The sequence below is a fragment of the Eubalaena glacialis genome, chromosome 11, assembly GCF_028564815.1.
Source record: "Eubalaena glacialis isolate mEubGla1 chromosome 11, mEubGla1.1.hap2.+ XY, whole genome shotgun sequence".
NCBI lineage: Eukaryota > Metazoa > Chordata > Mammalia > Artiodactyla > Balaenidae > Eubalaena > Eubalaena glacialis.
Genome location: NC_083726.1, coordinates 64,877,121 through 64,898,274, shown reverse-complemented (window position 1 = coordinate 64,898,274; position 21,154 = coordinate 64,877,121). Strand labels below are relative to the sequence as shown.

The 21,154-nt window shown below is 40.2% G+C and overlaps 1 protein-coding gene across 5 annotated transcripts in view; it reads right to left on the bottom strand.

Annotated features, from left to right (window-relative positions):
• Positions 1-329: 329 nt before the first annotated feature.
• The window catches only part of LIMA1 (LIM domain and actin binding 1), an 85,817-nt gene continuing 64,992 nt past the window's right edge, over positions 330-21,154 (bottom strand). For 4 of the 5 annotated variants that reach the window (XM_061204520.1, XM_061204523.1, XM_061204519.1 and 1 more), the window contains 6 exons: positions 20,797-20,945; positions 18,033-18,140; positions 13,485-13,542; positions 11,840-11,952; positions 4,183-4,316; positions 330-2,679 (listed from right to left, as the gene is read on the bottom strand). In XM_061204520.1, the coding sequence (XP_061060503.1) occupies positions 1,671-2,679; positions 4,183-4,316; positions 11,840-11,952; positions 13,485-13,542; positions 18,033-18,140; positions 20,797-20,945 (1,571 nt within the window). In that variant the 3' untranslated portion in view covers positions 330-1,670. The remainder of the gene's footprint in view (positions 2,680-4,182; positions 4,317-11,839; positions 11,953-13,484; positions 13,543-18,032; positions 18,141-20,796; positions 20,946-21,154) is intronic. The other variant, XM_061204521.1, reaches the window with a different exon arrangement.

The following is a 21,154-nucleotide window of genomic DNA, read 5'->3' as shown; positions in this document are numbered from 1 at the left end:
AGGTAAATTATTAAATGCGGAGTACAATTAACAATAAAAAAACCACCACTGCATTTTGAATTGGTACAACAAACAGCTCATTTTGAATGTACACAATAATCCTCTTGCCAAGTTGCTTTCAATTTTCAAGAAAAATTTGTTTTCTAGGCGGATGAAAGCCTAAGATCAGCCCAACACCACCACCTAGTGGTGAGAGGTATACATTGCATGTCTCTTCAATTGATACCCATCAGACCCATCTGCCTTTTCTACCCAAACTGCTAAGGTAAAAGCAGGTCCTGGGAGACTGTAACAATGTAAAATAATAATGGAAAAGGAACATTGAAAAGTTCAAGTGTAAATTAAAAGCTTTATTGAATAAAAATGTTTCAGAGTAAGCAAGACTGTAAGAAAGCAGAATATTTTACATCTCTAAAAAATATCAGAGCTAAATCTCTAAAAATGCAGTATAAAGAAAAGCCTATACCTTAAAACACCTCTCTCCCCCAACATACAATTTGGAATATCAATTATGTACAACAAATGTACTCAAGTTTATATTGTTCCAAAACCTTAATACTAGAAAACCATCTCCCAAAAAAGGCCTAAAACTGGTTTAATTGCACCCTAGGAATACTGTCTGCCATAAAAATCAATACATTTCAGAGCTTATAAGTATTAAAAAACTAGTGTCCCAGAAAGGGGATATCAGAAGTAGAATATAGGGTTTGGGGATCTGAGCTCAAGTGGTTTAAGGCATTTTTTTTTTTTCTGTTATTCCTCCTTTAAACTCATCACTTTGCTCTAATATGCAACATGGCAAACAGCAATACAAAAGATCTTATAAAAATATTGCAGCTTACAGTAAATTATGAGAAGCACAGATACCACCAGAGAAGAAAGCAATCACTTGGGGGTGTAGTCAAACTCATTGGCAAATACCATAGCTTATTTGGGACACAATGAATCTCTCCAAGCACTAAGGGTGCTCAAAAGGTGCTCCAAAAAGATGGTTATGCTATATCTCAATAATCCAGTTCAGGATGTGGTTTAGAAAGCAGAATGCAATAAATTCCCCATATATATCGGAGCAAGCAATAAATTCCCCATATATATCAGAGTAAGAAAATTAACCTAAATTTTTTTTTAAAAGACTAAATATTTGATCTCTTAACAGAGGAATACTAAACAATAAATTGGTATTCATGTAAAAATATACAAACTGTGCCCTTTATACTAAAGTGCATTCAGTCACAATGTTTAGGCCCCTAAATCCCTTCTGCATGTTTCCTAATTCCACAATTGAATTTTTAGTGTAACAATGTACTACTAATCATCTCTCCATTTCCATATTGTCTTTTGGGAGTACAGTGGAAGCTGGACCATATCAGTTGGAATATCCCCCCCCCAATACACACACACACACACTCCCAACCCCCAAAAGACCTTAAAGCAGTTGTGTATATCATCATTGCTAAAAGAGAGGATTTAAGTAATGTTATCTAGCATTTAGAATTGGTTCACTTAAGCTGCACAGTATGGGATTTTTTTGAAGCAAGAACTCTTTTCCAAAGTTACTTCCACATAAATTACAGCTCATGCTAAGACAGCTGTTTTGTGCATCACTTTGATAAAGGGCAGTGGCTCACTAACACTAACATAAATTTAAGGCCCAGCATCATTGCAATTTGTTATTCCTCATCTTCATCCTCATCATAGTACCGATTTCTCTTTATCTGTTCCTCCACAGAGAGCTCTTTGACTACTTCTCCCTCCCAGAATCCCACATCCTGGGATTTCTGATTCTGAGTAGTGAATTCTTTAGTGGAGGTGTTGTCTGCAAAGCTAGACCAATTTTTAGACTTGGGTTCTAGTGAAGACTGCTGTGTGAGAAGGTTTCTATCACCTTCATCTAAGTTTGCACCATTTTCTATAAGATTTTCACTCCCCATCTCAAAACTGTGAACTTCCTTACTTCTCCTTCCTGCCTCCTCTCCTCTAGATCCCTTGTTTGGCCAGGTTGTTTTTTCCACACTCTCATTCTTCTCGGAGGCGTTGGCATTTTCCATTTGTTTCCTTTCTGCTACTACACCTCCTCCAAACTCCTCACTCTGCTCTGACATGCTCCAGCCTTTCCTGATAGGTGGGGACAAGGTTTTGGGGCTCTTGACTGAAGAGGTTCGAAATGAAGCTGCTACAGTGAATGGGCGGCTTCTCTCCTTCAGTGAAGAAGTTCGTCTTAGCTTCTTCAGATCCAGATCTACATCCTCAGGAGCTTCAGGCTTGCTGATTTCATCCTCAGGAGGCCATTTAGGCTTCGATACTTTGATACCTTCCTCCAAGGCACTTCCTGAACTGCCAAGTTCAGTAGGGGGCGGCCAGGCAATCCTCAGCTTCTTGGTTTCAGCTGGCTTGTCTTCTTTCTCCAGCGGGGACGAGGCCTTGGCTTCCATACTTGCAGTCAGCACACCAACCTTAGCAATGGGGGCATCTTCTACCCCTGGGCTCTGAGGGGTCTCCCCTGCATTTGGAAGCTGGGCTGGTCTCTCCAATGTCTCTTCGTTTTCATTTTTGCTTGCCCACAGATCCTTATGTGGTCTGTGTCCAAAGCCTTCATCATAGTTGCCTTTAGATTTAAAGAGTTGATTGAAGTGAGGCTTGCAATAGATTCTCCCATGTAAAGAGGCATATGTTCCTAGACTGTTGTTTTTAAAAAAAAGAGCATAAAGTTAACAAATCTGTATACTCTTATTTACACCAGTAGGCTGAAACCTGGCAACTCCAGTATTTTCAGAAAATGCTAAGTGAGAAAAATACCTTTAAAAGCACATCAGTCACTGAGGATGTCCTTTTAAGTACATTTGTTTTATTATCCTTATAAAAAACATGCTCAATTCTAGGTCTGAACCTTCACAAGACATTCTTCCACCTGGTACATGCTCCCATTTTCAAGTGATTCCACTCCCCTCTGTCAAAACTGTTGAAAAAGTTACTTCTTCCAGGAAGTCTTCCCTAGGTAATCCCACCTAGCTCTGATCATTCATATATTTCCTAAGTATTTCTAACCTATAACTACTTTTAATGATATTCCTTTGTAAAAAGTTGCGTCTTCTCCCTCCTAGTTTCCCATTCGTGTTATAATTTAAAAGCATGTTTTTACCGGAATGGGTATAATGCTCTGCCAACGCTTGGCACTGAGTAGACGTCAGTGACTAAATAAAGGAAAGCTATGGTTAATAGGAGAACGGTGAGCAGTAGCCAGAAGTCAGTCTACCCTAACAGGAGTACTGGACAGGCCTTTAGGACATCTGGTGTCTCTCGCAGGGTAACACATTTTAAAGGGGGGTATAAAAACAACAGCATTTCCACAGAAGAAATATAAAAATTCAAAAATTTAGAAAAATGTGCTCTGGAGAAAAAAATACAGTGGGCAGAAAAAGAACCACTGTGTGGAAGTTACAGAGGCACATTTTGGCTCAACAGAAGGGAAAGTTTTCAAGCTAGCGCTAACACTGGAACTAGCTGTAGTGGGGTATTAACCCCCGCAGAAGTGCCACGCGGGTGCCAGGACATCTTTCAACAGTATGCTGGAAAGGGTGCTTGCTCTGGAAGGAAGGCTGGAGGAAATGACATCCTGGTTACTTCCTCCTCCAAGGTTCTATGGTTAAAATGAGTTAATACGGAATATTTCCCCAATTTGCCACATTTATATCCATACTTTGAGTAACTTGGAAGAAATGATACATAATTCTTTTCTCAGAAAATAAAATGAAGCAATATACAGAAAAATATATGCCCTTCAGGATCTATTATTATTGCTATTTTTACCATATATATAGTGTTTGGGATAATTTCAAGGGCTTCAACAAGTACCCTCTTGGGATTTCTTAACTGTATGATTCTATGATACCAAGGGAAAACATTCTACTAAATTAGGTCACAGGGGCAGTTACCTGCAACTTACATGATTTAAGCTTCAGTCCTAACATGTAAATTAACATGTGAGAGTACCAAGAAGTTCTGAACACCATTATCATTTGATATAAAATGCCTGTCATTAAATGGTACTTTTTACTTTCTTCAGAGGCCCTCAACAGCACACACTATTAGCACCACAGATTTTAGTACCAGTGTTCTAAAAACCAAAGACTCCCTCTGGAGGTCCAACCACACAGAGAGATGGCTTGTTTTGGTCTGGCTTACCTAAGTTTGTTGTTGCAATAGGAACAACGGAAGCAGCTGATGTGAAACACCTGCTTGTTGGCCAAGAGACGCTCCATCGAGTAGACTGTTTTCTGACATTCCACGCAGGTCTCTCTTGCAGGTGCCTGAAACTTCTAGGAAAAGAAAAGGACAACTTTAGCTAGCAAAGGCAGCGATGAGTTAGTACTCTGCTGAAGTGGGCCCCGGGATTTACTTTGTTATCTAAGGGCTCCCTTACCTGGTCTGTCAATTCTCAGAGGAACACTAAGCCAACTGCAATTCTATCGGTTGACTTTCTTAAGCCAAGAGGCTCTCCTGAATTCCTTACCCAGATTGTCTGGCTGCCATAAGTGCAGCAGCCACTGAGGATGGGTGGAGCTAGGGCTGGACTGCAGAGAAAGGCTTAGACAAACCACCACACACACACACACACACACACACACACACACACAAGTACACACAAAATGATTCCGCGCACAGGAAATGAGGAGAAAATACACATACAGAAGAAAGAAGTTTGATGGTTTGATCCAAGTGCCAAATAAGAAGCCGAACAGACTTTTTAAAGACCAGATTCTGAAGGGGGTAACTTTCAAGGAGAGAAAGCATTTGGCTTTGGGAAGTAGGAAAAGACTTTAAACATCTTTTTTATTTATTTATTTATTTACTTATTTTATTGAAGTCGAGTTGATTTACCATATTGTGCCCATCTCTGCTGTACAGCAAAGTGACTCAGTTATACACATAGAGACATTTTCTTTAATATTCGGAAAAGACACTTTGATAAAGCATCTCTCAGTCCCCTCTGCATATAATCTTGACTGCTCAATCCACTAGACATAACATTTTTAAATAAAGCAAAATTGACACATAAATGGAACATTTTAAAAGAGACACAAACTATTTTATTAGGATTCCAGAAGAAAGCATAGCCCAATAAAGCTATAGATCCTATAATCTTTTTAAAACACCAAATGGAGAATAAAACTAAGGTACTGGGTAGGCGGGTGAGTCACAATGGGGATTCATGAACTGTTTGTAAAGTGTGGAATATGGGCGGGGTGAGCACAGCTGTTGCTGGTAAACTCAGTCCTAAACTACATAAAGTAGGTTGTATTAGCACTGATGAAAGCTAGAATTCCAAAACCATAAGCTTTTACATGATAAGAAATAGGGCTTCCCTGGTGGTGCAGTGGTTGAGAGTCTGCCTGCCAATGCAGGGGACACGGGTTCAAGCCCTGGTCTGGGAGGATCCCACATGCCGCGGAGCAAGTGGGCCTGTGAGCCACAATTGCTGAGCCTGTGCGTCTGGAGCTGGTGCTCCGCAACAAGAGAGGCTGCAATAGTGAGAGGCCCGCGCACCGCGATGAAGAGTGGCCCCCACTCACCGCAGCTAGAGAAAGCCCTCGCACAGAAACGAAGACCCAACACAGCCAAAAATAAATTTAAAAAAAAGAAATAGTTACATGGCCACTAGAGGTGGGGGTGAGAAGTCCCTAGGTGTGTGTGACTCTTGACTTGTCCCAACAGAAACAGCTCAACCACTAAATGCAGAAGCAGCTTTAGTTAAGGTGGCCTGGAAGCTCTTTCAGGCACCTTGGTGGCCTCTGCCGCCAAGACTGGTATGGTGGTAAATAATACCATTTAGTCCCAAAGCCCAGGGCCTGAATGGTTAAGGTAAGCCTAAGATAAACCAGCTTATGGGTAAGACAGAATTTTGATTAAAAAATCCGAAAATAGACCCATAAAAAAAATTCAGACTGCTGGTTCACTTGCCACATGATTCACTAGGAAGTAAAGCAAAAATAGGAATGGTGTTCCAAGTAGATTTGGACAGAAAATGAGAGTAGAAAATGGGCATAAAATGGAAGTAAAGGTTAATATGTATAAAAGGCAGTTTAATAAAATTAGTGCTCCCAAATAGCACCAAAGAATTTAAAAATGAAGGAGGAGGGCTGAGTGTTAACAGCAGCCCCTCCATTCCTAGGGTTAGAGTCGAAAAGAAAAAAAGAATCAAAGACCACAGCTACAACTTAAGTTTACCAAGCATAAGGGAGGAATTTAAATATGATCAAATGTTATTGTATTGAATGCTGCTGGCAGATATTAGGGCGCTATTTGGAGCTCAGAATTGTTTTTTCATTTTCTTTTTTTAAAATTTATTTTATTGAAGTATAGTTGATTTACCATGTTGTGTTGGTTTCTGGTATACAGCAAAGTGATTCAGTTTTTCATATATATAGTCTTTTTCATATTCTTTTCCATTACGGTTTATTACAGGATATTGAGCATAGTTCCCTGTGCTATGCAGTAGGACCTCACTGTAGAATTGTTTTTTCTTTCTCTCTCTTGCTTTTTTTTTTTCTTTGGCCACACCTCATGGCTTGTGAGATTGAACCCAGGCCCTCAGCAGTGAGAGTTTGGAGTCCTAACCACTGGACCGCCAAGGAATTCCGAAATTGTTTTTTCTTATATGGATCGACACATCTAACAAGATAGGACCTAAGTGGAGATGTCCTTGCATAATTTAATTAGGTTTCTCTAAAAGGACTAGGTCCTTGTCTAGCAAGCAGGAAATACATTAAAAGGCAGAATAAAATTTGGGTATAATAGTACAATTGGAGCCATTGGAGAGCGGCTGTACAAATCACAATTCAGACAATGTAAAAGTAATAGGACAGATGTATTTACTTATCAGATTGAAAATCTTTTTCAGTTGCAGGATGAATGTTGTATTTATAATACTTAGGAGAATAAGTGCTCATTCTGGTCGCTAAAGACAGAGCAGGAGACAGAAATTTCCCATGGTAGAGGAGGAAATGGGTATTATTCTGCTAAAGGGGACTGGAGGCCTACAGAGCATGCCTCTGTTACACACACACACACACACACACACACACACACACACACACACACAGAGAACACACGGTAGGAGAAGGGTGCAGCCCAGTGAATAGAAAGGAAAACCTGAGAGAAAGCTGCAAGTTGAGCTCACATTAGGAGGAAAGTGGAAGGCAGGAGCAGAAATTAGGTACCGGGAGCAGGAAGCAGAAGCTGGAAGAGACAAACAGGAACCTTCAATGAATACACAGCATTTGGTGTGCCCTGGAGGGCTTTTTTCTGCAGCTGAGCTGAAACTCAGTTACAGACTCACATCCAAGAATAAGACCACATTTTCTTTCTTTTTCAAGTAACTCTGCTAATCGTGGCAAAATCAGCCTCACTCACATCTACCTGAGGCTAGATGAGAGTACCAGCTCAGAAAAGAGAGCTTTTATAGCCTTCACCCAAGGAGTGTCTCATTAACAATTCTTTAGTGTCTTTCTACCTCCCACACCTGACCCCGCCCCCCCCACCCCGTGGCTCCCTCTTGAATGGAGCCTTCACCCACAAGTGAAAAGGCATTCCTCTCCCTAACATCAAATTAATGGACTGCTAGCTCAAATATCTGACTAACCACAAGCTTCTACCTCGCCAGACCTACCAGATTCCCATTTTTCCTCTTCCTTTTTTATATACACCCTTTTCAATATTATTTAATGAAGGTTGATGCGGCAGCTGCCCAAGGGCCCTTATAACATCATAAAGACAAGAGGAGCCCAACATGGTAATATGCCAAGTCACAGTGGCTGTGGCTGTGCATTCCCTTTATTTCCTCTGTCCTGGGCTCTCAGCCACTTTTCTGTAATCGCCCCCATGTCTATTCAGACAGCAGCAAGCACAGTCAGTGCCCAAACCTCTACCGTTATGGTAGGCCTGGCCCACACCCCGCCCAGGCCGTCATGTAATGCCTGAACTTGCACAGCCACCTTTAAAACACTGCCAATATTAGAATGTCAGACATTTTTTATCTTTCCAATATATTTTTTCAGTTAGTAAGATGTTTTTTCGTCTCCCCTCCCTCACCATTTTTCAAATGTAGAAACTAAGGTACCAGGATGTCAGATGCCTTATAGAAGTTTGCACAGTCAATAAAAGAATTAAGATTAAACTCAGAATTCCCGACTCACAAACCAATAGAGTATTTTCTCAATTGTCCTGGAATAAATTTCCATAACTAAAGGAAACTCTTCGGGGAAGGGAGCAGATGCTAACTAACCCAAATGAACATAATTTCACCACAGCATTTTGAACAAACGACAGTCTTCACTTTGTTTCAAATTAAAATATGCAGATAATATCTTCAGGATATTCAGGAATGAGTGAGATAATATATAAATAATTGATGTCCCTAAACACTGTCATGTCTTTCCCATCTGAGGGATGTTACAGGCCTTCTGTAGATCAGCATCTACTTAAAGCTTTTTTACAATAAATTTTTATGACTTCATCTACATTCTTTCACTCTCTTGTCTCATATATATTTTTTAGTCTAATGAAGGCTCCAGTTGGGGTACACGTCTGTGTGTGGGAGGGGAGCAGGTAGCAGCTGGCCATAAATGGTGAAGCTAATTAGCCTTTAGACACAGTGAAATCAAAAGAAAAATCTGTATTGAAGTCAGGCCTCCATTCCTCAGATAGAACACTATAAAAAGCCTTTCATTTCCTCCTTTCAATTTGTACAAAATATCTGGGTAATTAAATTGAAATTCTTCACCATATAGTAAATGGTTGGGCTGGCTCTGAACAGCCTTAACCCTTCCCCTAGCTTTCTGTGAAACTCTTTATGAAAGCATTTTGGAGATATTCACACCTTAAACAGATCGCTCTACATGTAGAGGAAAGGTTAGTACTCTGAGAAAGCAGTAATGATGTAGGTAGTGAGAAAAGATTCTAGATGCCCTTCTAGCATAATTCTGGTAGATTTGCAAAATAGCATAAAACCTCCTACCCTGTCCATGCAGGAAGGGACAGGGCACAGAGGGTACAGCCTCTCATGCAGGCTGCCATGTTTTCTCTAAACATCCATCAGCAGGACCAGTCTAGGAACCTGGGATAGGGCTATCCTAGACCAGTAGGTGTTCCCAGGGCCAGTCACATCTCCTTCCTTATCCTCCCCCCAGAAACATTTAGGGAGTAACTTATTTCAATGGGAGGACATAAAGCTTAAGAGATCTCTGGGCCTCTTGAGTTGAAAGGTTCTGATCCTTCCGACAGGGCCCACTGAGCTCTAGATCCAGAACACCTATTTTGAGAAGGAACCTGCAACGTCAACTTCATTAGTGCCAAGTCTCATCAACTGAATTATCTGGCCAGTGTTCAAAATAGATAAAATCCTTACTTTTAAAGACCAGTATCATTTGTGGGGTGTTTTTTTTGTTTTCTGTATTTTTACTTTATTAAGCTAAAATTTGAAATGAATTGAGTCTTTACCTTAGATGTCCTGTTTTCAATAACACACAGGCACCAAGGAGCAGTTTTACCAGGATGTGTGGGACCCACAAATCTATTCTGAGTGAACAAGTTTATTCTTAGCTGTATGTAATTTCCCAGACTGGAGAAACAACTTCTGTTGCATGGTCTATAGCCACAAGACCAGTTATGCCAGTAGGTCTTCCTATAAACACTAAAGTATCTATATACTTGCCTGCAGAATGTAAAGAGTAACTTTGAGGAAGAGAAAATAAATGGCCTGTAAATAAAGTGGAGATGTGATTGGGTACCACCCCGAGCTCTGTGCACCATAACCATTTGAGCTTTGGACCATGGGCAAACATAGGCAGTGAGGCCAGTTTACCCCAGTCTTTATACAATGTTCAAAACCTGAGGTGTATGTCTGGTGCAAGCAGGCTTGTCTGCATTCTACTGCTGAGTGACCAGAGCCAAAGAGGCAGGCATGAATCTGGGGCAGGTGCAGAGGGAGCTTTTCCTCCATCTCCTCTCCCTGGTGTGCCAGGAAGACCTAAGTGAGGTGCATTCCTTCACACACTGCTCCTCAGCTCAGACCCTGGAGTATGAATCAGGAGGAGTCCCAAAGGTCCAACCCAGGACCAGGAGATCTGGCCCAGCAGTTGAGGGAGGGAAGCAAGACTGGACTGAGAATTCAAATATACTTGAGAACAGATTTTAGTTCTTAGATCAGCCACAGAATTTCCCTAGTCCCTCAGTCACACAGAATCCATGGCCAAGTCAGCTTTGTTAGGTGTTCTTCGTCCAGAACCACAACCCAAGGACTCACATCTGGGCAGGGTTGCTGCTGGAGAAGAAATTAACCCTGTGGCATTTGCTACTTTGTTGGAATTCAGATACTGGAAAAAAAAAAGTGCTGATGCCAGCATGAGCAGAACTTCGAGGCCAGAAGAGAGGGTCATGTTAAGTACATGTGCAGATTCCATCACGCAGCTCAGTTCTTTCTCCCTCATTTACTTGCTTTCTCTTGCTACTTTCTTCACTTTTTGTTCCTTTCAATAAACCTTACTCCCCTCTTACATCTCTGCTTCCTTTAAAATTTTCATGTTTACCTTCTTCCCCTGACCTCCCCTTTCCTGGATTCTCCCCTTTCCTCCCTTTGTTCCAAACCCTCACCTATGTCTTAACCTCCATCCTTTCTTTTTTTTTTTTAAATTAATTTTTATTGGAGTATAGTTGATTTACAATGTTGTGTTAGTTTCTGCTGTACAGCAAAGTGAATCAGTTATACATATACATATATCCACTCTTTTTCAGATTCTTTTCCCATCTAGGTCATTACAGAGTATCTCCATCCTTTCTGTGCATTAGAACTTTCATCAAGAGACCAATCATGCCTACAGTTGTGCGATAGAAACATGGCAGATGTGTGCATGAGGTTGAGGCAGTACAAACCACCTTAAAACTAATTCTACCTATTGAGTTTCTCTCAAATGTTAAAACCTTTGAAACAAAACGCAGCTACTTAAGAGAGCACCAGAGGAGGAAGACACTAAAGAAGTATAAGATATGTTTGTTATTAACCAAGTGGGTAAATCAGCACTGCATTAGCAAAGCATTCAATTAAAACAAGTTAGGTGAGCAGCCTAAAAGAGGTGTTGGATTTTTTTTTTATCTTTGTTTATTTTTATGGGAATATTTACTTGTTCATAGAAAGGGAAAATACTGCTTTTAAAAATTAGTGAATGAAAGGAGACCACAGATTGAGTAGCCTAGTAAAATTTTCCTAGGGTACAAACATTTTGGACATTCCTTAACATCTAATATTATAACCTAGTTTAAGTGTTATTTGAATGGTCATTTTTATAGCAAATGGACTGGCCAACCCCCACTGGAATGCACACATTCTTTATTTAAATGTGCTGACCACCAATCATGTTATGGTCAAGTTCCTCAGACCAGGGAGCCACTAAATCTTTAACACTGCACATTCCCATCCAATGGGCTGATTTTAACAGATTTTTCATATTGCTCTTTTTATAGGTTTTTACCCATTCATAGATTTATGAATTTGGACTTAACAAGAAAAAAAAGTCTGGTTATTTTCTTTAACTTTGGGTTTTCTTTCATGAGCTTTCCAGATTTCAGACTGGAGCGGTATCAGTGAGGCTTCCCACTCCTGGCTCAAACACCTGAGCAAAAGCAGCAAGATTTCCAGGGAAAGTGACTGGCTCAAGTGTGCCCTTATTTGGCATTTTCATCCCCAGGAAAGCAAAAACAGGTTATAATGAACATAAAGATAAAAGATGCAATGAGCTCTACTAGTAAACCAATGTCTACAAGGCTCCAAGAGAAACTGCCATCATACCTTCACTGCTTTGGGAGGAGAACTTTCAGAAAGGCCGGAGGCTCTGGCATCTGGACTTAGTGGCTTGGGATGCACAGGCTGCTGGAACTCACTCTTAACCTGGGAGTTACCTGCTTGAGTTACAAAAGGAAGACATTTTACAGTATCTCAAGGGAAGGCTCAGAAAAGGTTTCTCCCCAAAGCAAATTTTAGGCACCTCCACTAAGGCCAGGTCCTTTCAACACCAGGAAGAACATAGCTTTTCTGTTGAAGGAAAGCATTATTCTAACGCTAAAAACTATGCTCTTACGTTCTCTGTTCTCTCACAAGTCAGGGTGTCAACTCAGAGGCTTTCTCACCCTTTGCCACATGCAGCGGGAATCCAAACCACCCTACATAAGGAAACTTCTGCCCTGTAGCATTTGTCATTTTTTAAGGCTGTTTATAGACTTTGATGGCTTTTTGGTAGTTAGCAATCCCAACAACTCCTTCTGGGGCGTTTCAACTGAACTTGGGAAAATGGGGGAATGTGAGGGGAGAAATTTCATAAGATGTGCTCATGTATATGAGTGTGTATAATTTGACACCATCTTTTTGGTCAGTCCTATAGTGAACATCCATGGATGAAGATTATGGAAAAAGACTCCATAAAGTGTTTTTCATAGTCATTGACGTGTCACCTGCATAAGTTAATTTCCTGCCAATACATTTGTTTTATGGAAAACTCAGAAGAGGCACAGAGAAGTCATTCACATAGTTGCTAAGGAACCATAAAAGAATCCCTAAAATCTAGAGTTATGTCAACAAAGTACTGAAAGATTAAGGCTTATTTTTCAAAAAAATGTTTTGCAAACCTAGTCAAAACTCAGAAAAATTTCTAGTCCAAGCAAAATGACTGCAAAAGGAATGTTCTTGGATTCAAGCAGCAAGTTTCTAAAATTTTAAGGCAGGGTTTACTAGAGATCTGTTTGGCTGATACTTCAACTTCTTGCTGAGTTTTCAATGTCTAGTAAACTAACCTGAGGAGAAGCTAGAAATCCATATATATTTAAAAAAATAATACACTGAACATCAGAATCAAAAGTGGACATAGTAAATTAAAAAACTAAGGTTTTTGTCTTTGGGAGAAGAGAGGCTCAAAATGATTCCAAAATAGGATGAAAAGGTGATCAAATTCAGCACCCACAGGAAAATGTCTAGAATCTAGCCAGAGGGAGGATTATAGTACATATTTAGATAAATAAGAAAAAGATATTTTTTAAAGGTTACTCAAATACCAATTCTTTATTCCTGTAAATGAATAAAGTCCTTCTTGGCCAACCTTCTACTAAAATGAAACTTAAAAATTATAGTTTTTATAGCATTAACCCTGAAAAGGTTTGGTACAAAAGACAGGATAAGTTCAATGAGAGAAGCATCAAAAGTATTCAGCTGGCCACAAGTTAATCATATTTCATTGAATTTAACTTCTCTCTTAGGCATGGGATGTGTGAAGGGTACTCAAGCATCAGTCCTTAAAACCAAGTGAATGATCTGATCAGCTACATTACTGGGTTTAATATGTTACACATTCTCAGCACTGACAGAACTGGGGACCACCCCCGCCAACCAAACAGGGGCTAGAGAACAAGACCCTCTTCCACCAGACCTAAGAATGAAAGCTTACGGGAATCATCTTCAGCAGGGGTGGAAGGGGCTGCCAGGCTATTCTCAGATGCAGAAACCTAGAAAAAGAAAGGCAGGGTTGGGGGGTGGGGGGGGGTGGATTAAGAATCACATTAAAAATAAAAGAGCAAACTGCTATTAATGCCATTAAAACCTGCTGACTCCAGTCAGTCACTGGCTGCCTGGGGGAAATAATGGCCCCCAGAACAGCTGAGCATTTAAACAAGAGGGAGCAAAATGTCTTTTACGAGGAAATTAACATGCCTCTCAATTACAGAGTAACTCAAATAACAGACTGCAAGCAACTGCCAAAAGTGTGCATTATCTTCCTTTATAAAAGAAGTTCTAAACCATATCTTTGTACTCTCAAAAAAAAAAAGGGGGAGTGGGGAGGGTACAAAACAAAACCCTCTATCAGGGAGGGCAAAGCTCCTCACCACAAACCACAACCCGTATAACTATAACTCACTCCAAGGCAAGATAAAGTCTTTACATATAGGAACTATTCTTTTATTTTCCTAACTCCTTATTTCCCAACCAAATGCATTCTGCTGAAACAAGCTTGCTGGTACAGAAGACCTTCTGATAGCTATAAAACAAATTTATCTAAAACCAACCTTTGGTATTATCTTCAAGGTTAGTTTCCCTTTTTAGTTCCAGTCTCAAAATGGCAGTGTTTAACAAGATGGCAAATCTTATGTATAGGTGATTATTTTCCCCATTTGGCATCAAATTTAAATAAAAGTACTTTCTACCAGCTCTCTCCTTTCTACTGGCCCCTAGGCCATCCTGGTATCTTTCTCCACACTCAAAATCATGAAGGGTCGGGACTGCCCTGCTGGTCCAGTGATTAAGAATCCGCCTTCCGATGCAGGGGATGCGGGTTCGATCCCTGGTCAGGGAACTAAGATCCCACATGCCGCGGGGCAACTAAGCCCGTGCGCCCCAACTACTGAGCATGCGTGCTCTAGAGCCTGCACGCCGCAACTAAAGAAGCCCACTCACTGCAACGGAAAGACTCCACATGCCGCAACAAAGATCCCACGTGCTGCAACTAAGACTCAATGCAGCCAAATAAATAATAAATAAATAATATTAGAAAAAAGAAAAAAGAAAGAAAGAAATGCAGAGAACTTCTAGTGAGGTTATGAGGAAGGAATTCCCCCCCCTGCCAAAAAAAATCATTAAGGGTCAAGAGGTGACCCAATGTGCACTCCTCGTGAATATTCTTTCATTCAGATGTCAGGGATTTTATGGGTGATGCTGAGTGTTTATATCAGGATGTCTAATGTACTGAATAAATTTACAATGGAGATTAAGTTGTTGGCTGACTGCAACGTGGTCATTTTTTTCCCTTTATTCTCTGTTCATTACAGGAGTTCTGACATGGTATAAAACAAACCAGTATAATAACAGTTAACATTTATTAAATGCTTACTATGTTCCAGGTATTGGAATGACCACTTTACATGCATTATTTCATTTAATGATACGAAATAAATTTTCTGAAAGTTGTGCATGGCCATAAAAAGCTCTTCAATTCTTGCTAAATTAGGAGGTGCACCCATCCCAGGATGTCCTTCTTTCACCTCCAATTTAGTCACCTTGAACCTGCAGGGTAAACTTAATGCCAGTCATGACATCATTGCACACGCCCAACCAGATGACTTCACTGCAGGAATAGCCAGGAGTGAGCATGTGAGATTTTGCTCAAACATTTCATTAAAGAAAAGCACAAATTCATTCACAAGAGGAGAAAGGGAAGAACAATACCTTGACAAAATATCCTATTTCAGGCAAGTTTACCCTGGCATTAATGTCCTTTTGTAACAAACTGAAGTTCAAATAGTTCTCAGGTATTGGTTAACAAAAGCTAGGCAAACAGCCAAAAGGATAGCTGAAGCTCTGAAAAATTTTATGAATTTTAAGGCAGCCAAGGGTTCATGAACCTACAGTATACACTTGAAGACTATGTACTATCTTTATCTCCTCTCTTCCCCACCCACTTCCCAATTTGTGATTCAGCTGCAATGATACCCTTTTAGGCTATAATTAAAATGTTCTGATCCTCCAATTCAGCTCAGAGTTCCAGGTTCAAATCAATATGAAGACAATCAAGAAGGAAACATGAAATTAGATATAGGGACAATCCAAACATGATTTTCCGGATGATCATTTCTCAAATTATGCTCCAAGGACAGATGGGAGGATTTCAAGGCTGGGAATATTTTTTTCTCTTAAATGTCTTTTTTACAGTATATAAGAAAAATTCCAAACATATCACTTATACATAAGACATAATCTCCCACTTAAAAAATGGGAAAACCAGGCAGTCTAATGAGAGGACTCCCTTGATACATGACACGTGACATGGAAATAATGCCTGAGCCCACTGTTGCAAGGATGTATGTAATTTGATTATTTTATGATTATGAAACACATTACTGCCACGTAGTTTGTCTTATTATCTCAAAATACATTTGTGATATGGTTTTGTAAAATAAAGCGATTTAATGTTCCTAAATTTTTTCCTGTTCTGTTCTTTGAGTCAAATATTGTAGCCATTAATCTGAGACTATTTTTCTGTGTGCCTACTTTGGTCCAAGTGTGTAGTACATCTCATGAGTTCCTGTTGGTATGCTGTCAATATATCTATTTTAAAGTCTGTTATAATCAAATAAGTTTGAGAACTATTGCTCTTAACCCATTTTAATTATCTCCTCACCTTTTGTAGAATGGCCTCAAGGGTGTTAATATGTGTAACAGAAACAATGACTATACTCCTATTAGTCACTGTAATAGACTTGAAAGCTCTTTCTCCTCATCTAACTTAACATTTGATTATCATATTGACTGAAAGACCAACGAGACTGGGTAATGGATTGGCAGAGAAAATGATAAATTAACCTGACATATATACTGTTACTTAATCCAACTAAGCCACCCATCTAACCATAAATGTATAAAACCTGATTTGTTTAAAACCTTCCCATGGCTTTCCTCCGACGCAGGACTACAATCATACTCTTAAGGGTTTTTCAAGACCCACCCTGGCCCTCTCCCTCCACCTGTCTCTTACCATTGCCTACAGGTACTTCATGCTCCAGCCAAGTCATCTTGGTTGGGTTCTCTGGTTTCCAAACCTCTGTTGTGTCTGCCTGGAATACACTTCTCTTTCTTTACTCAACTTTCCCCTTATTCACTTGGCCTATTTCCACACATCCTTCAAGACTTGGCTCAGGTATCACCTTCTTTTTTTTTTTTAACATTTATTTATTTATTTATTTTATTTTTGGCTGCGTTGGGTCTTTGTTGTTGCATGCGGGCTTTCTCTAGTTGCAGTGTGCAGGGGCTACTCTTCGTTGCGGTGCGCCGGCTTCTCACAACGGTGGCTTGTCTTTGTTGCAGAGCATAGGCTCTAGGCACGCAGGTTTCAATAGTTGTGGCATGGGGGGGCTCAGTAGTTGTGGCTCGTGAGCTCTAGAGCACAGGCTCAGTAGTTGTGATGCACGGGCTTAGTTGCTCCACGGCATGTGGGATCTTCCCGGACCAGGGCTCGAACCCGCATCCCCTGCATTGGCAGGCGGATTCTTAACCACTGTGCCACCAGGGAAGTCCCAGATATCACCTTCTTGAGGAAGTCAGGTTAAGGGTCCTTAGTCCAAGCTTCCATGGCCCCTCATAGCCCTTTCACGGCACTTGTTACACTGTTTTACAATAGCCAACCTACACTCATCTCCCTCCTACTCTGTTAGCTTCCTTGCAGGTAAAGACCACGTGGAATGGTTTGTTCACATTTAGTTGCTAAGCTCAGCATTGCCTGTGCTTAGCATAGTGCCTAGCTTTCAAAATACTTTGAAGTGAAAGAATGACATTTTCTTGCATAAAATGTGTTAAATTAATAATATACAAATAACTTTGAAGATGATACCTCTATTCAAAACAGATTTTAAAAACTTACTTAAGTTGGGCTTCCCTGGTGGCACAGTGGTTGAGAATCTGCCTGCCAATGCAGGGGACACGGGTTCGAGCCCTGGTCTGGGAAGATCCCACATGCCGCGGAGCAACTAAGCCTGTGAGCCACAACTACTGAGCCCGTGTGCCACAACTACTGAAGCCCGCGCGCCTAGAGCCCGTGCTCCGCAACAAGAGAAGCCACTGCAATGAGAAGCCCGCGCACTGCAACCAAGAGTAGCCCCCGCTCACCACAACCAGGGAAAGCCCGTGCGTGAAGCAATGAAGACCCAACACAGCCAAAAATAAATAAATAAAATAAATAAATTAAAAAAAAAATTACTTAAGCTCTACGTCCTCTGAGCATTTGCTGAGCAAAAGAATTTTCCAATGAAGGTTCATTATTTGGTCAGCTATAAGTTGCAGAGCTCCCCAACCAAAATTATGTGACCTCCAAAAAAGACAATCTATCCTGGCAGCTGTTACCAAATTCCCAGACACTCTACAGCCTAGAGTTAGAGTTGTTTCTAATTTTAAGCATCTAATTTAGAACACATGCTTCCCTGGCAAATGGACATCAGACTTTCCAACCCACCTTTTCTCCATCCTGATGGGCGATGCAGACCTCAGGACCCGGGGGCACATTCTCCTTTTGCTCCAATTTATGAGTTTTGATTTCACCACCACTAGCTCTCAACTCATTCTACAAAATAAAAATAGTCTGTGAATTAAAAAAAAAAGTCTCACGATTCTCTTCATAGCACATCTATTAAATAAACTTGGAATGTTAAAAAAGAAATTATTTTAAGAGGCTTTAAGTCAAATCAACCCCCTAACTCTCACAAGCAAAACCCACTGACTTGTGAAATGACAAAAGCAGCTTTGTGGACACATACCTCAGAGTTAAATATTTATATAACTAGTCTAAAACTGGATGCTCATTAGAATACAGACACACACACAGACCACCCCCCGCATACAATGTTCTCGTGATTCACTCTTCTAGCAGCAGAGCTTGTGGGAATGCAAAGCTGGTGAGTTTTACCAGAAAAGACCATTCTGGAGCAGGGGAAAGGAGATGCCAAGTGCCAATAATTAAGAAAATATACTGACCATATATATATAAATGCCCGGCCTGGAAAGAGAGACAGCAATGATGTATACATATAAAAATTGAAATTATACTTAATGATACCATAAAACAGCCTTTCTTCGTGAGACTTTCAAAGACATGTTTTTAGCATAAAATTCATTCAGTATACTAAAGACATACCTTATTCTACTTCTCATAATAGAGCTTCAACATAAAAAAACAGGCATAAGGAGTCAGAAGGAGTAAGTGTAAACATATTTGTTTTCCTTGCAAAGAACACTTGGGGCAAAATATTAAAATTGACTTTATTACTAGATCCATAATCAGTACAGAGGTAGATGAATATGGACATTTCCTACCTTTAGTCTGCTAGTAATCTAGTACCTTTCTGTTCTCTGTGATTCTTTAGGCATGGGAGAAAAAGAGCGATTTATGGCCACAAGGCCAATGAAGGGAGCGTGAGTGCGACTGACTGACGCAGGTGTGGAATTCCAGGTTGAGGCCTACAGCTCTGGAGGTGCGTCTATGAGGGGGAGCTGGCAGCTAGCACTACAGAAATCAACAGTACAAGAGCCCGAAACTCATTCGTGACCCCACCTCAAAGCCCAGCCTCTGGAATCACTGCCAGAGAGAGTGAGCCTTGCTACAACCATGCTCTATAAGGGGCCTGAGAAATTCTTTGGGGATGAGACAAAACGTGCTTTTTACAAGAATTCCTTAAGACTTTTCAACTCTTAAAATTTACAGAGCAGGCGAACCACAATGCAGAAACTCTTATTTAGGAGTTAAAAAACAAAGTCACTGAACAGGTTTTTCCACTTAGGGAGTCACCTGGTAAGAATGTTTATAGCAGGAGGGCACTGAGAAGCACCAAAATCCTATAACAGAGGGAATTAAGCTCCACAGATCATCTGTTTGCTGTATCTCCTGACCTGCCTTTTAAGAGAAGTCTCAATTTGCCTATTTTTCACACTCTCAGTGAATAACAAGCCTGTGATGTTCCACTTCACTACTGATTTACACACAATATCTCTTCTTAAATCAATACTGAAAAATCAAGATGAGATTACTCACTGCCCAGAGACTTAGTCCACCAATAAATACTATTGGAAAATGCATACTTCATAATGTGGGGGAAAGAAGGCTCAGCTCCTGGAATATACATTGTGATTTCTAACAGGCACTAGTTCAGCCTGCCAAATAAAAGTCAATACTGTTCTTCCAATTTTACTAAAAAATAACAATCAAGAGATTAATAATTTGTCACTTGAAATCTTAGAAGGAACAACTGTTTGAAAGATATATATGTATGTGTACATGTGTATATACGTGTGTGTACTTATGAATAAATGGCATTTAAAAGGCAACTTCAAATAAACAGTTCGGTCGTGTCCTCCTGCCAGTTAAGCCTAGGAAAGTATAAAGTGGAAAGACCCTCCATTCTACTTAGAATACGACATTTTTGTGCTTACTGAGTACGTCATCTTCCTGTCATTTCTCTCCCTTTTTCCTATCCACTATTCTATTTGTTTAGAAAATTATTACATCATAAGAAGTAAAGATTAAGTAGACCCTATGTTGTATGATTTAATTTACATGAAATGTCCAGAACAGGAAAATCCATAAAGACAGAAAGTAGATTAGGGGTTGCCAGGGGATAAGGGAAGTGGGGAATTGGGAATCACTGCACAGGTATGGGTTTCTTTTTGGGGTGATGGAAAATTTCTGGAATTAGACAGTGGTGATGATTGCACAACCTTGTGAATATATTAAAAATCACTGAATTGCATATTTTAAAATGGTGATTTTTATGTCAGGTGAATTATATACCAATAAAAATTGCAAAAAACACCCCATCCCACATTAATGTTGAATATATTCAATATTTCTCTCCAGTATTCCCCCTTCCTTTTCTCAAAAACAAAAATAAGTGTTTATGTTAAAACTAATAAAATACTATCAATACTTCTTTAACAACAACAAGATTAAGTAAAAGAGACAGGAAAATTCTCAATGACATTACTGGATGGTAACATCACACAAAAAAATGAGCGGGGTGGGAATGAGGCCTAGGAAAGCAAAGTCAGGATTAGAACATGGTAAGGATTACGAATGAAGCTAGGGTAGGATTTATGTGAAGAGAGAATGGCTGGGGACCAGTAAGGAGCCAAGGCTCACAGGTCAGGGTCTGGGAGACACTTCTAGTTCCCGTGCTCAGTGACCATTTGCTGGATGAATGAACGAATGAATGATGCTGAACACATACTGTATAGTTGGTGGAACTGCTTTGTTTGGACACAGCTGCCTGGTACTTGGCCATTCGATCCTTTATGGAGGTTTCTGACAGGCGTGGGAACTCCAGATTTCGCCTACTCTCGCTTTTCTCTGAGTTGAATGCTGAAGGTGACAACTGACCTGCAAGCATGCAAACAATGTGCTTTATTAGAAGATAAAATGCGATTTGAATGATTTCAAGATTCTAAATTTTGGGCTATTGTAATCTAATATAATCAACCTCTTCTATTAAGAATACAAAGAAGGGGAACTTCCCTGGTGGTGCAGTGGTTAAGAATCAGCCTGCCAATGCAGGGGACACGGGTTCAAGCCCTGGTCTGGGAAGATCC